We start from the raw sequence: 16,701 nt of genomic DNA on the forward strand, positions 1-16,701 counted from the left end.
CGCTTGCATGCTACCTGGGCTGAGTTAGCCCTTCCCTGGCTTAGGGGAGAGCCCCTGCGGAAGTTGGAGGGCAGAGCTGATCACAAACGCCTGCTCCTGAATGGCAGATAATGAGTCTATTGTAATCTGGAGTAAGCGGGAGGGAAATGAAGCTCCCAAAATCTGCCACAGCACATCAAACCCCTCATTGGTCCCTGGCTTGCCCTGCCCACTCAGGATGAGTGCCAGGGGATTTCATGTTACCCAGCAAGGGGAAGGGGAGTTGTTTCTGGGGTGGTATTACTGCAGCAGGAGTCTGCCATGCTGCGCGCCCCCCCATGCCCTCAGCAGGAGTGGGCCCTGAGTGACCATTCCTCTGAGCTAGCGGGTGGGAGTCAGTCTGCCCATGGCCTCTGCTGCGTCTCAGCTGTGGGGCAAGTCAGGGGCTAGTGGCCCACCTGGCACTCCACAGTGAGCAGTATTTGCCCCTTCCACAGACAACAGTGCAGGGAAAGAGCTTTTGCCTCCACTGACAGGTAGAGTCAAACCTGGGTTCTCTGCAGTTCAGGGCATGAGCCTGGCAGCCAAATCACCACACTCTGGAGCTGGGCAGCTTAGGGCTCTGTTTGCTGTGTCTTCGGGAGCTGCCGGGTGCACTGTGGTTAGCTGTTCAGGGCTGCAGAGCACAAGGGTCCCAGGAGCTCGTTCAGGGTGGGCTCTGCCCTCCACCCTCATGCAGGGCCACTGAAATGAGTGGGGACAACAGGGGAAGTGTAAAGGGGGTAGGATCTGATGCTCCAGCTGGGGCTTTTGGGGGCCGAGCCTGTCTTTGATCTGATTCCTACATCCCGCAGCACGGTGGGGGCCCAGTGCTGACCAGTGCCAGTGGGCCATACTTCAGTGTAAATGACAGGGTGATGGGGCAGGCTCCCTTGCTAGGAGGCTACACTTGGGGCATGCCTGGCTGTGTATCTGCATGCGGCAGGAGACAGCATTCCCACAGGAGCAGAGGGCTTGAGTAGAGCTGTCTGCATTTGCCAGGCAGAAGTGCAATTTCCTTCATTGGAAATTTGGATTCACTTGCGTTCTGGTTGGTGCTCCGTAATCCAGGGTCTGATGAAAGCTCATTACCCGATAGGTGAGTGGGTTAGTCTTGGAGGTGCTACAGGGCCACTTGTTATTTATAACCCAGGGAGTAACTAGAACCCAGTTAGAAAAAGACAATAACCTTCCAGCTTTGATCTCCCTGCTAATAGCTAAGTACACCATATCCACTAACAAATGAGTCCACGGACTAAGCCAAAGGGGCTGTGTGCTCTGTGTGACGCAAGTTCAGCCACCCTTAGTGAAAGCTTCCATACCTGGGACGGTGCCAAGGAACTCCATTGTGACACTAGTGAGCGCAGTCCCACGGAGAGCTCGCTAAGGAGTGCACGTGAACAGTTCATAGACAAGGCGTCAACTCCAGAATAAAGAGCAGAGATCCCGGGTTTTGTAGGATCAAATAAAACCAGAAGAAAAATAGACACATGACAGGGCTCCTAGAATATATTTTCGTCACATTAGTCCTTACCAGCCGTTTTCAGGGGAGCTGCCAGGCCCAGGCTTTTGCAAAGACTAGATCGGCTGCTTTTTACCCTGGTCAGGAAAGTAAAATGTCACTAACTTGACCGTGTCAGAAATACCCCGGGCAGTGTGAAGTAGGGTTAACTCACTGCGTGGCTTTTATCGGTCAGAATTCAGCAAAGCACTTAAACACACAGGCTTAACTTAACTTTCCGTCCCAGTTATTGGCATGTCAGCACGGGCATCCATGTTGCACTGAATCAGGGCCACAGCCACAACTAGGGCTACTATGTTACTCATCTAACAATGAACAGCAGGGCCTATAATGTGTACGTTATTACATGTTTACATCCAGTGTATGTAACTGCAACTAGTCACCCCTGCTGTCATTAAAGCTGCAGAAATGTGTCCCTTATCATAGAGCTGACTCTTGAAATTATTTGTAAGTCTATCCGCAAACACCAGGGCAAACCATTGTAACATGTAAAACTGCATCATCCCTTGTCTCCCGCTCCACTCCTACCCCGCCCCATCTTCCACTGTTCTCATGACCTTGTTGCCCTCCAGGTGGACGAAAATGAACTGCTAGCTCACAGGCTCAGTAGATTAAATCAATAGGTTTCTGACAATTAAGGCTTCACTCATTGAAGGTGCTGATTACTTTGGCCCCAATCCAACAATGCTCTTAGCTCAGGCTTGATTTTAAACTTAAAATTAATCACATGCTTAAGTGCTTTGCGGAGTAGAGGCCTTAACCAGCCAGTTGCTGGTATTACAAATAACCTTGTATAACTAAGGCTTGGTCTACACCGGGCAGAAAGTTGATCCCAGATACCCAATTCTAGCTATACCGTTAGCGTAGCTAGCATCTATGTATCCAGATTGACTTCCAATCCTTGTGTGTATTGGGGCTCTTCAGGTTCGCACTGTCGTCCCTTACTCCATGCAGTAGCATGGAGTACCAGGGTCAATGGACAAGCCTGGAAAGATCAATTTTGTTGTGTCTTCACAGACACAGCAAAATTGAACTCCAAGAGATCAACCATGGCATGTCAAAGGCCAAGTAAGTATAGATTCAGCCTAATCCTCTCAATGGCATGTTAATTAAAAAAAAAAAAAAAAAAAGACAGCTTTGGTGACTCCAGGATAACAAATTAATCTGCATGCGCTGAATGTGCCATGCGAGTGGCACAGAATTAAATCTGGCCATGTGGAAGGCAGTCCTTTCCATTGTAGCAACGTTGAAACAACCTGTTCTTGGCTTGAGGTTGCAAGTGTGCTGATGGATTTCAATTCTCAGTGTCCTTTTTCATATATAAGAAATAGGTTTAAAAATTTAGTCTTCTGCAAACCCACGAGTTATGAGGCAATGTAAGACCATTGCCTAACATGCAAAGTATCAGTTACTGTCAAATGTACAGAATTAGTTCATATGCTAGCCTGCAACTTGCCATGGCCTTTGGTCAGTGGGCATGCTTGTTAGAACTAGAACAGATACACAATAAGCAGCAGGCCCACTGGCCATACATCATCAACAACCAAGACCTGTGGCAACTGACTCACCAACTTCTTGCCAAAAAAGGAATCAGGAAGAGAAGATGGCAATGGATGGGACATGCACTCGGAAAACCAGCCATCATCATCACAAGGCAAGACTTAAGCTGGAACTCGCAAGGAAAAAGGAAAGGAAAAGAGGCCACCCAAGAGACACTGGCAATAGAGACCAGAAGGCAGACACTGAAAAGATGGGATGCACCTGGTCAGAAATGGAAAAGATCACCCAGGACAGGGTATGCTGGTGACTGGTCATCAATGGCCTATGCTCCAAGACATAGGAGTGGAAGAGACTTCCTACTACTGCTTCCTGGAGGGATCACTTCTAGGGCTGCAAATGTAATTCTTGCCCTGTGCCCATTCCATTCTCAGCTTCCCTGCTGAGGCTGCCACTTGTGATGTGGATGGTTTCCACCCCAAACTGAAGTGAAAAGAGCAGTGAATTTCATGTAGGCCATCAAATAGTTATCATGGACTTCTGAGCGCCACTGTCACCATGGGCTGAATGCAAGCTCATGCCCTAGAAAACGCATGAAAACCTGTGCCCTCTTACCAGCCCCCAAAGCCATCTGAGTTCCTAGAGCACCGCTGTATTCTACACATCACTGCATAACGGAAGCTGCTCTTTTCCTAGCTATTCGTGGACGTGACGACCAGGGACCTCGTCCTGAACTATTTCCAACTGCTCCTGTTAATTTGTGCAAGTGATCTGTGTGTCACTGCACACATGGTGGGGGGCTGGGGCGGATGGACCATTTTCAAGTCCATAGTGAAAGGCCAATACATGAGTGATTGTGAGTGTGCACTGCATATATCAAGTGTGAGCGGCACTATTTTGGGGTCTTGGTTTGCACACACTGTACAGTGACCTCTCATGTTAACCAGTGCACCCCTGCCCCCACCCCCTTCCAGCCAACCCTAGGGCTGGGGTTGCTGTACTCAGTACCAGCAAGTATGGGCACCAAAAAAGCACCAATATTAACAGTTTAAACAACGTGGGGTTAGTTTTATTCCAGAACGATGAGTGTGCTAAGCACTGAGGAGACTCTTCTGTGTGGGTGCAGGGGGGTTGCTGCTGTGGAGAATTTTTCCTGAAAAGTGAACGTAGTTAGACTTTTGGCTTTCTGGTTGTGGTAATGTTGTTACAAACATCTGCTGTCTGAGACCAGTTTACGAAGACCCAATCTCAATTTGCTTTAAAACGTACAAAGGGATTTCTTCATTCATCATTAATAATGCAGTTGTATCAATCGTGTCACTGCTTTAGTAGTGTCCTGAGCATTCTGGGCCAGAATCCAAGAACATAACTACACGTAACAATGAGGAGAAACATGATTTTTGCCTCAAAGGGGTTAGCCGTATTAGTCTGTAGCTTCACAGAAAAAACAAGCAGTTCTGTAGCACCTGAAAGACTAAGACCCACAAAAGCTCATTACCTAATAAATTAAAGTGTTAGTCTTTAAGGTGCTATGGGATTAATTTCGCCTGTAGACTCAGTGAGGGTAGCTCAGACTCTAGTGAAACGATAACTTATCTAAGTAACTAGATGGCTTTGGAAATGTAAATGTGCTGCTTCCAATTTCCAATTTCTTTTTAGCAGATTATTAAAATGAATATTTTGAAATACTGTCTGTGACAAAGTCCCTCTGTGGGAATGCCTTTTCAAATGATTAAAATGATATCCTGTCATCCTTCTTGTAAATCAAACAATGAAATCAAGGCTGGGTTTAACTTTGCACTCGTCTCAGAAATGTTTTCAGGCTCCAGTCCATACCCTGATGATTGGAAAGCAGAATCCAACGTCAGGCTGTAATGTTTTGTAACAGATAATATCATAATGGGCGTCATTTCTGAATCTGGTGTAAAATCCAGTCGGGTATCGGTTAGTGGATGCAGCTCATGAGACGGAAGTCAGAGGCTTTTACTATAGCAGCCAACTCCGCTGCAGTTTGTCAGTCTTGAGTCAGAAAGTCCCTGTCAGTGAATTTCCAGTGGCTGGCAAAGTGCCAGACTGCTCAACACTCTTAGTCTCTGTATTCAGTGTCTGTCACAGTGCGTGGAGTGTGCCTGTAAGCACAATTCCCTGCCTGCCTGCGGGCTCTGCCCCCACCAGTCCTGCTTGCTGAGAACCACAGCCAATGAGGCGAGGGCTGGGGAGCGTGCAGGGCTGTACGCCTCGTCCCTCTGCAGGGCCTGCACCATGAAAAGGGAGCTGTCCAGGTAAGCACTCCACACCCCGACTCCAGCCCTGAGCCCCTCCCACACCCTCGCTCACTCAAAGAGCCTGAGCCCCCTCTTGCACGCCGTGCCCCTTGGCACCAGCCTGGAGCTCCCTCCTGTACCCACAGGTCCTCATCTCCAGCCTTACTCCAGCACCTGCGCTCCCAGTTGCTACCCTCACCCCCTCCTTTGCCCAGCTCCCCCCCACACTTTAAATCCCTCATTTTTTGCCCACCTGGAAGGGCCCACACAATCTAATAGCCCAGGCCCCAGAAAGGTTGGTCTGACCCTGCCTAGATGTAAGTCCTTGCATTTAGCTAGGTGAAATGGTGCATTTCTCCAATGAACCCGTGAGGGGATTCAGCTTGGTCTCTGTTGCTGATGTGTAACTGCAGTTACTTTTTGTGGTTAGTTAACCAGTTTTTGATCCATTTAACTTGGGATACATTGATTTGTACAGGGCTCATCTCAGATGAAATGCCTTACAAAAGTTTAAGTATGTTCTGTAAACACCATCTGTATCAACTAACCTTGCGATCTCAGAAAACAGTATCAGGTTTATATGGCAGCACCTGCTTTCCATATTGATTAGCATTAATTGTGATACCATCATTTAATTCTTAACTGATTGTGTCCCACATGTCACAATTTTGTCTGGATGGAGAGGATGCCAGGCTAACCAGCTGATAACCATTCTCCAGTCCCCTGAACTTATTCATTGTTTCAAGCTTCATTAACAATAGCATTAATGGGTCAGAGATTTCGTTAGACAATTTTTTTAATACTCTTGGGTGCAGCTTATCCAGTTGTGAAGTATTATACAAGTTTGTCATTAATGTCATCAGTTACCATCCTCCCTAGTTTATGGATGAAGTAGAACATATTCCATCAATCACTGTAATACATGAATACATCATCCAGCTTCTTTCCAAATACAGACCATAAGTATATTCTACATCAGGAAATACAATTTGATCATCTTTAGGGAGAGGATTGTGTTTATTTTGAAATTGCCCTGGCCATAGTGCCAGATCCAGGCATTCCAAAGTCATAATAGAGGACTTAAAGCATCAAAAACATTATGATATTTTTAAAGATAATGTATGTAGGTTATTTTATTCACCTGCTTGGGTGTTTGCTCCTTAGAGCATCACATTTGAAGTTTGTCTTCCCAAACAAAGGGCTAGAAGCTTCTTTTGGGGAAAAGTGGTGGTGGGGGGTCTATGGTTAAAGAAAAGCTGAAGTTCTTGTTTCATCGCGTGACTCCAGGAGCTTGGAATTTACCATGAAACTCATAATGAAATCATCATAACTGAAAGCAGTCTCTCGAGGCTGCTGCTCCTCTATTCAGAACGCTTGTTCACCCTGTAAAAATATCCCAAGTGCACTTTAGCTGTTCCATAAAAGCGGAGGATAATCATTGAAAAATGCAATGATTAAGCAAGGCTCAGCTATGATGGATACTTTTACATATGCTCACTTTTGTGACTCACAAGATGACAGGGTTATTTGTGAATCAGTTGTCTGTGGACGTAAGTTAGAAGAAAGTAAATTAATGAAAGAGAAATGCACAGCTTTACATCTAGTGATGTGGTGTTTCAGGCTTACAAATACTTTGCTCTCCAGATAGGGAAGAGGAATGAGAATCATTAAAGCCTTAAGATCCCTAGAGAATAATGCAGAGCAGTAATGTTAAACCTGTATGTAATTGCATTCTATTTTTGTATAGTCTGTGGCAGCACTGAAACATTAAAGTGAATATCACAGAGTATGGGTACTATACAGTGCTTCAATTGTAATATATTACTGCTGCTTAAAACAGCTTCTGTGCTTTTAACAAAGCGAGAGAGCACAGGTTTCTGCCTCGTGCACCGTGACTTCTCAGCCTGGAATGTTCTACAGAATCTGAGCAATGGAAAAATCTGTCTGAAAGTGGCAGCTTAGGAGAGAATTCCCAAGGCTTGTGTCCCCCAGGAATTGCACATGGTAAAGACATGCTGGCTGAAAACGTCTCATCAGATACACCCGTGTGAACTGAGTGAGAGCTATAATTGAGTCGTTTAACATCGCCCTCTCATTAAGTAAACGAAGCTGAGGGACTGGTAATCCCCCAGCAGAAAATGACATACCACCTCGTTTCCTGTGGCAGTGGGGAAAAAACTTCTTCTGTTTTCTTTCAGTCAGCACACAGGAAACTGAGGTGTTGCTACCAATTTCAACTCACAGAACTTGGAGCTGCTTCCGAACAGGCGAGTCCCCAGGCTCTGGCTGTTCGGAAGCCAGGGGTGTGGTTCCGCCTGTTCGCCCAGGAGCAAAGCTCAGATGAAGTGGCAGGTTTGGCTTTGGAAATGCTCATGTAGGCGCCCTGAGGTTGAGAGGTGTTTGGAGCAAGGGATTCAGTTATAACAGACTCGCATGTGTGCATATCTGAGAACAGTCTGGAGGCCATTTCTTGAGACTTGCAATTCAAACAGAAAGGGAAAAAGCCCACAGGAGCTGTTACCGTCTGTGCATAAATTAGTTCTGGATAAAAGGAAACTTAAGATGATAGATTTAAACCAACCAAGTTGCTGTTCTGCTCTGTCTGTATCCTTGTTCAGTCACATGGCACAGCTGCCTTGTGACTACATATGGAATTGTCGCTGGTGTTTCTCATATGCACAGATTATACTCACTGAACACTAATTGCTTGTGGGACCTGGGCACACCTTGTGCCCTGTGGCCTGAAGACCTAATCACTTACTAGAAGCAGCCACCAAGTCTCCGAAGTTGTGTCAGTGACATCTTTAATATCACAGATTAACTTAAGAAACATACAGAGAAAATGTAGAGTCACTGCTGGTGTATAATTGCTACAGCATAAGCGCATCTAGAGGCTCTGGACTGGGGCCCCTACACAGGAACTTTGGAGGGAGCAGGGAAAGTGGCTGTTTTTGTAAATGTGGACTACAACTTTTTTAAATAAAAAGGAGTTCAAAACAGTTGTGCCGTGAGTGTGCATAAGAGAGGTTGATGAAAAATTTGAGTGGCAAGAGCGATTGGTAAAATGGTAAAATGATTTTGTTGTAACATACTAAGAGTCTACATGGCAACAAAGGGCTTATAGAAATTACCTTTTTCAATCTTGTTGTGATACTGTAGGGTTGCCAGATATTTGGAAAACTTACATGGGACAGGCAGCCCCAGCCATGGGATCCCCAGCCAGGACTGCCTGGCCCGCAAAAGTTTTTCAAAAACAGGGGACTGGGGGCCTTGCAGCTGGGAGCCAGCAGAGGTGCCAAGCCCTGCCAGCAGCCCCAGCCACAGGATCCCTGGCGGGGGCAGGGAATTCCCCTGACAAGTCCTGCATCCCCCATTTATGCAAAAATCTCTAGCAGAACATTTTTGCATAAATACAGGATGTGGGGACTTGTCAATGAAATTCAGGACTGACCCGCACATTGCGGGACATGTGGCAACCCTATAATATTGTAAGTGAAAAACAACATTGCCTCGTCCCTCTCCCTTTCCTGTTGCTAGCAGCCAAGGGCATGTTGGGAAATGTAGTCCCTTCCCTGTTCCAGTACTGGCTGTCTAGGCAGGGAGCTGGCCCAGGAAGTGAAGCCCCTGGGGTGCTTTGGATTCTCCCATCATGCCCTGCAGGTTTCCCCCGCACAGCACAGCAGAGCGGAGGGGAGAGAAACCAGACTTGTTCGGGGGGGCATTCACACCCTTTGCACACACACCCATGCGCACACACACCCTGTGTACAGGCCTGCAGAAAGATGGGAAGGACTAGCTTTTGGAAAGACTTTGGTGACCACCTTGTCTTGAGGGCAGCCTGCGGATTTACCCAGACAGCACCTCTGTGCCAAGCCTCTTCTCAGCTTTCTGAAACAAAGCGCTGGGGTGCCAGGCCCAGGCCTGGCTTTCTGCTGCCACAGAGCTACCAGCAATGCTGCTTGCCGGCCTGCAGCTCTGCCGACCAACAACTGCTGTCCTTTTTGCCACCCGTAATGCTTAGCCTCCTGGGGCAAAGTTCATCCATCTGACACACATTCACCAGCCCCTCTCCGTCCCTCAGCACGCTGCCACTTTCAAGTGGTTCCTGATTGCTGGTATGCCGACCTCACTGCTTCTCCTGCTGCTCAGTGGGGTCTCTGTTCGCTGGTGCTTTCCCATCAGCCTGCCTGTATCAGTCTGTGGTCTCGTCTGAGCTCAGAAGTTCTCTGGAGCAGGGGCTGTCTCTTTGTGCCTGCAGCACCTTGCACCAAGCAGCCCTGAGGTTCCTTGGCACAATGTAATAGATGTGATAATAATAATTCTTCCCTTCCCTACATGTCCCTTGAGTCCATATGAAAAAGGCATCTCCTAGACATGGCTATGAAAAGACCTGCCAAGGGATTATCTGTGCCTCCTTTAGCTTGGCCTGGCAGCTGCTGGCAAGGGCCTGGGGCTTACAGTGAGCTGCTGTACCACACAAAGGGGTCGACGTCTCTCCTTCCTGGTAGCATTGTGCAGTCCACCTCTTGAGCCTCCCAGGGCTAATTTGTCTTCCCAATATGACTGTTAGAGACCCAGCGAATCTGAACCACACTCCACTGATGCTTGGAACGCGATCACAGGTGGGTCACAGCAGTATCCCACATGCCCATCTGATCCAGGGCAAAGGTACTTAAGCCTCCTGGAAACTGGTCATACATCAGTCATGTTCCCTTTTGTGTGGTTTTCTATTGCACGGGCCCCTGAAACAAGACCTGCTTCACCAGCGAGGTCTGTCACCGCAGGTCCCATCAGAGGGGTTTTCAGGGGATGACTACAGAATCAAAGGATCTGCTGCATGGCCTATGCCCATGGGGGTGTGCTGCTGGGCTAAACACTGATGTAGACATGTGGGGTGCAGCCCAGGCTTTGGGACCCACCCCTTTGGCAGGGAGACAGAACTGAGCTTCAGCCTGAACCTCAACATAGAATCAGAGAATCATAGGGCTGGAAGGGACCTCAGGAGGTCATCTAGTCCAGCCCCCTGCCTAAAGCAGGATCAACCCCAACTAAATCATTACAGCCATGACTTTTTCAAGCTGGGACTTAAAACCTCTAGGGATGGAGATTCCACCACCTCTCCAGGTAACACATTCCAGCACTTCACCACCCGCCTGATGAAAAAGTGTTTCCTAATATTCAACCTACACCTCCCACTCTGTAACTTCAGACCATTGCTCCTTATTCTGCCTTTTGTTACCACTGAGGACAGCCTCTCTCCATCCTTTTTAGAGCCCCCTTTCAGGAAGTAGCAGCCTGCTCTCAAATCACCCCTCATTCTTCTCTTCTGCAAACTATATAAGCCCAAACTTCCCAGCCTCTTCTCATAGGTCACGTGCTCCAGCCCTTTAATCATTTTCATTGCCCTCTGCTGAACCCACTCCAGTGAGTCCACATCCTTTCTATACTGGGGGGGCCCAGAACTGGACGGAGTTCTCCAGATGTGGCCTCAGCAGTGCTGAGTAGAGGGAAATAACATCTTCTCTAGATCGGCTGGAAATGCTCCTCCTAATGCACCCCAGTGTGCCTTTTTGGCTACAAGGGCATGCAGCTGATTCATATCTAGTGTTTCATTCACTATAATCCCCAAGTCCTTTTCTGCTGCACTGCTAGTTAGCCAGTCAGTCCCCAGCCTGTAACAGTGCTTGGGATTCTTCCATCCCAAGTGCAGGACTTTGCACTTCTCCTTGTTGAACCTCATCAGATTTCTTTTCTCCCAATCCTCCAATTTGTTGACATCACTCTGGACCCTATCCCTACCCTCCAACTTATCTGCCTGTCCCTCTAGCTTAGTGTCATCTGCAAATTTGCTGAGGGTGCTATGCATCCCCCTCATCCAGGTCATTAATAAAGATGTTGAACAGTACTGGCCCTAGAATGGATCCTTGGGGCACTCCACTTGAAACCGACTGCCAACCAGATAATGAGCCATTGACCACTACCCGCTGGGCCCATCATCAAGCCAGATTTCTATCCATCTTACAGTCCATGTATCCAACCCATATTTCCTTAACTTATGGACAAGAGTGTTACGGGTGACTGTATCAAAGCTTTGCTAAAGTCAAGGTGTATCAGATCCATTGACTTCCCCATGTCCACAGAGCCAGTTGCCTCATTGTAGAAGCTAATCAGATTGGTCAGGCAAGACTTGCCCTCGGTGAATCCATGTTGACTACTCTTGATCACTTTCCCCTCTTCCAAGTGCTCCAAAATAGATTCCTTGAGGATTCCCTCCATGATTTTTCCAGGGACCGAGGTAAGGCTGACTGGTCTGTAGTTCCCTGGATTGTCCTTTCCTTTTTTTTTTTTTAAAGATGGGCACTACATTTGCCTTTTTCCAGTCTTCTGGGACCTCTCCCGATCTCCACCAGTTTTCAAAGATAATGGCCAAAGGCTCTGCAATGACATCTGCCAAATCCCTCAGTACCCTTGGATGCCTTAAATACAGACCCATGGATCTGTGTGCCACTAGCTTTTCTAAGGAGGTCTTAACCTGTTCCTTTCCCACCAAGGCCTGCCCCCCTCCTTCCCATACTGTATTGCCTAGTGCTGTAGTTGGGGAGCTGACTTTGTCTGTGAAGACTGAGGCAAAAAAAGCATTGAGTGCTTCAACCTTTCCCGCATCCTCTGTCATCAAGTTCCCTCCCTCATCCCATAATGGCCCCACACCCTCCCTGACCACCCTCTTATTGTTAACATGTCTGTAGAAACCCTTCTTGTTGCGCTTCACATTCCTTGCCAGCTGCAATTACAATTGTGCTTTCACTTTCCTGATTACTCCCCAGCATTCTCCATGTACTTATACTGTTCCTTAGTCATCTGTCCAAGTTTCCGCTTCTTATTTGCATCCCTTTTGAGTCTGAGCTCACCAAGGATTTCCCTGTTAAGCCAAGCTGGTTGTCTACCATGTGTGCTTTTCTTACTGTACATCAGGATGCTTTGTTCCTGTGCCTTTAATAAGACCTCTCTAAAATACTGCCAGTTCTCCTGAACTCCTTTCCCCTTTTATGTTTCCCAAGGGATCCTGCCCATCAGTTCTCTCAGGGAGTCGAAGTCTGCTCTTCTGAAATCAAGGGTGTGTATTTTACTGCTCACCTTTCTTCCTTTTACAATTTTTGCAGCGCTGCAGCCCAACTCAGCTGAGCCCAGCCACTGCACCACTGCCCTGCAGCCCGAGTGGTCACTCCTTGAGGCTAATTATCCACCGCTTCCTGCGTGTTTGAAAAACAGATCAGCTGACTTGATGCAACTGAGCAGGACTTGGAGTGGCCTATCTGAGCAGTGCAACATCCTGTTGTGCAGCTAAGGTGTTCCCGGGCCTTGGGAATGAACAGAGGCCTCTGATCCCCAGTGAAGCGCAGACACACCCCAGAAGGGGAAAAGAAAAGGGTTTACTTTCTGCTGTTGGAGCACCCCCTGCTGTTGGTCTCCTGGAGGGATGTCTCCCTGGGGACGGAAACAGACATACACTGAGCTGTGCAAGGCAGGGGCAGTCTCCAGCAGGACAGGAGTGTTTCTATCAGTCAGAGCCTTTGGTCTAGCTTAGTTCCCAGTGGATGGTACCCCAAGTCCATGTAACGTTATGTTCACTGAGTTGGTAGCCAGCAAGGAGGAGGATAGGCTTGGAGTCACAGTCCCTATAGTCTGCTCCAGCTCAGTCACCTATTTAGGATCTGATGTGGGACTCTGCTTATGCTTAGCTTTTAGCATAGGAGTAATTTCATTTACCCCAGTGGAGCTGTGCTCAAAATTCAACACATGCTTAGCTCTCTTCCAGAGCTGGAGCCTTTCTGGGTGGGTTTTGGCCAGCTCCCCAGCAAATCCCTCCTTTGTGTCTCCCACTCGCGGGATGGGGCTAATGTGCCCTTTTCCCTCGACCTCTTCTCTTGCTAATTTATTCTTGAGCTTCACTTTGCCAATTTTAAATCATCTGATTTTGGTTCAATTCATTTCAGATTCCATTTCACGTAAGGAAACTCAGGGCTCTCTACCGCTTGGTTACCCATTGAAAAATAACCTTAGTGAGGTTCTGACCATCCTTCCTGGTTTTCTAATAACGAGAGGCTGGGGGGTCAGGGGAGAGGTGGGATGTAGCATGGGTCTTACTGAATCAATGATTCTAGGGCTGATATAGTTAATACTTTCTGGCTGAGCTATAGAACAGACGGGTGTTCAAATTGCCAGAAATATCAGTGTTCTGAATAACAACCAGCTTGCTGCTGATGGAGCAATATTGTATTATTCAAATCTTAGGGAGCTTCTTGTGTTTGCAGCTGCCGTAGACGGTATTGATTAAATTGTTTTGATAGGTGAGATGGTAGAACGGAAGTTGGCAGGGCGTGTTATTGACCTGTTACAATCCATTCTGGGCATTAATGCAGGCAGAGTGTCATACAAAAATCAATTTTCGCCCAGATTTAATTTAAATAGCGATGCCCCCTGAGGATCTTTCTGGGGCAATTTTATTCTCAGGCTGTACTTCACCACTTAGTGACCTGATTAATAAACATAGACACTCCTGTTAGCTGAGTGCCAGCAGCGGTCAGATGAGCCTCTCTGCTCAGTTGAGGTTGTTCGTGTATTCACTTTTGTGACTCATAACACTGTGTGCTCAACCCCCTTGGCAAACGCCCTGCTGGGAGGCAGGGAAGTAGTATGCAGCTATGGCCACCCCCCAGCTCGAACAAATGTTTAACACAGAATTCAGTACGAGTACCAGTCGTCAGATGGAAAATCTACCTCTTTGAAGAGAAAGCTGGGAGCAAATACATGCTGGTGCAAGTCCCCATGGCCTGAGGTACAGCAAGTAACATAGTGCAGTGCAATGTACAGCCCTGGTTTTGTGAGCACCTGGGTGAGACAACGAAGCTGGGCCTGAAGGTGTTTCTGCCTCCCGAGTTCAGCACGGTCAGGGTTCTGTTGTGTTGTGTGAGCAGTAACACAAGTCACAGAATGTATATACGCGGGAGGCGCTGAGATTTGCTGAACGTCTTGAGCTATGGCCTGAATAGCTGTAGATGCTGGAGGTGGTTTCCCTGCCATCAACAGGCAGGTGCCCCTTAAAAGTATGTCATTGGCTTAAAATGCCAGACTGATTTGATTGTCAACGGTGACCTAACTTCCCGAATCCTTTTCTTCTCCTTTTCCTTTCGTTTTTCTTTTCTGTGTTTCAGGTCACGCTTGGCCTTTGCCTAAACAATTGTGTCCCATCTGGATTTCCCTAGATGTGCTCTTTTCAACTGCATCTATCATGCATCTCTGCGCCATCTCTCTTGATCGGTATGTAGCAATACGCAACCCCATTGAGCACAGTCGCTTCAATTCCCGCACCAAGGCCATTATGAAAATTGCTGCTGTTTGGACCATCTCGATAGGTAAGCAATATGGCTGACATGTCAACTGTGTCTCATGGAGTAACTAATGTCATTAAAACTCTTTTCAGTTGGGCTTTTTTGCATATTTACTGGGCTGCCTGAGTAAATGCAATTAAGGGGAAGTAGAACTCTTCTGTTCTGATTAGCTAGTGACCATGTGAAGCAATACTCTCTGAGAACACCACTGCTTTTGATGGCCAAGGATCACTACGCTGTACCTACCAGCAGTGTGCTAATAGGCACCAGACACAGATACAACACAAACAAAAGGGGCTACAAAACTGCTGTGGAAACAAAGGCAATGGGGAAGGGAAAGGCCGTTAGAGGAGAACTTGAATGTAAAGCAGCCCGCTACAAAGAGAGGGCTCATTTCAAGGAGAGAAAAGCTGGGGTACAATAAGGAGGAAGTAATGGCCAGGAGAGTGCCTAGTGGCAGGAGTTGAAATTCCAAGTGTAGTGGGGTTAGTTTGAGGGAGAAATAGGAAAATGTTTCGGCGTTTTGTAAGAAAGCGGAAACTGTGGCAGGAGTGGGGCTTATGACGGTTTGCTCTGCTCTGCTCCGTTCCATGGTCATCTTTGCACTTGGGCTTTAAGCCACGTGCTGCAAGAAAAATACAATTCATCTCTCCATTGTTGAACTCCTCCAAAGTGTCACTTACCAGGTACCCCTCACGGGGCTGAATACAATGAGGTCTGTCTGCAGTGCTTGAGGGGCCACCACGTAACTACCAGCTGCAGGTCAGCAGAAAGTGACAGACAACCATGTTGTGTGTTTGAATTTATGATAATGATTCCAAATTGTCAAACAGGCTCAAATGGAATTATTTAATCCATCAAAGATTACAACCGCATTGTACAGAAAGGAATTATAAGTTCCCACTCTGTGCTGGGGGAAGAGCTGGCCCCTCTCTCCTCCCTTTGTAGTTGGTGGAATGCTGATCATTTTCATTCATAGTCTAACTCCCCAAACTTTGCTGCCTTTAACAGCCTGTGAGACAAAGCAGTTCTTTTCTGGAGGGAAAAATTACTTTCCCGAGAAGTGTACGCTTTCCTGTATCTTATTTTACCTCATTTCTTATGGGGTGTCTTTTATGGTGTGTTAGTGTACACGGCTGAGAAGTTAAGGGGATTTCTAAATCAAACATTATGAAGAGCACCTTTCTAATAAGCACTTCCACATGAGTTTAAAACATCTTTCAGTGTTTTGCACAGAAATCATTGTCAATAATGCATTGCTTTTTGGGTACACAAGAAAATTGGGTTGTAAACTGCCCATTATCCATTACCACATCTTATTTATTATAACATACTTCTGGAGGCTCTTCATTAATTTGGAGGGGGCCCATCCCAAGATGCCTGGACTATAATGTTAAAGTTGGGGTGAAAAGCAGGAGGAAGATCACACACATTCTATTATTGAGTTTATTTTCCCTTTGCACAGTAAGTTCAACTGAAGAGCAAAGAACTTTTCAGTTGCAAGAGCACTAACTATATAAATACCCAGTGTAAAAAGGGGTTTTGGTTACTAGAGGAAAGGATTGTGAGAGCTTAGATAAAAAGTTAAAATTTACAAACAGTGGGAAATATGCTGTCCAAGTTATGAATGTACCAAGAACGTATTAAAAGCCCATGGTTTGTGTGTTTGCTAGTCCTTCAAAGAGAACTAGTCACATGCATACCCACGGATGGAATTGGATGGTTGTACAAAAAAACCTTTTGCTTTGATTTCTGCAAGCAGTAGGGAACAGAGCTGTCTTGTTCGGGGCATTACCGGTTGTGTGGAAGGGACTTCACTTGAAGGTGGCTCAGGAAGTTCAGCTGATGCAGAAGGTGTATGGCCTGTATGCTGAAGGCTGGGCTGTGGCTTGGATGGCATGCCCCCGCAGGGAGCTGGGACCTCTCCCACACTAAGCAGGCTAACCAGATCTCGAGCCCAAGCACACGGGAGCGAGTGAGGTGACATGACAGAGCCTGGAGCAAGGAGTGG

At 47.1% G+C, this 16,701-nt stretch overlaps 1 protein-coding gene across 3 annotated transcripts in view; it reads left to right on the plus strand.

The window, feature by feature from the left end:
* HTR2C (5-hydroxytryptamine receptor 2C) overlaps nucleotides 1–16,701 on the plus strand; it is a 383,858-nt gene that overhangs the window by 352,652 nt on the left and 14,505 nt on the right. For 2 of the 3 annotated variants that reach the window (XM_075007547.1, XM_075007548.1), the window contains one exon: nucleotides 14,514–14,714. In XM_075007547.1, coding sequence (XP_074863648.1) covers nucleotides 14,514–14,714 — 201 coding nt within the window. Of the gene's footprint in view, nucleotides 1–5,242; nucleotides 5,320–14,513; nucleotides 14,715–16,701 lie in introns of those variants that run through there. The other variant, XM_075007549.1, reaches the window with a different exon arrangement.

Source organism: Carettochelys insculpta, chromosome 13 (genome assembly GCF_033958435.1).
Source record: "Carettochelys insculpta isolate YL-2023 chromosome 13, ASM3395843v1, whole genome shotgun sequence".
NCBI classification, from domain to species: Eukaryota; Metazoa; Chordata; order Testudines; family Carettochelyidae; genus Carettochelys; species Carettochelys insculpta.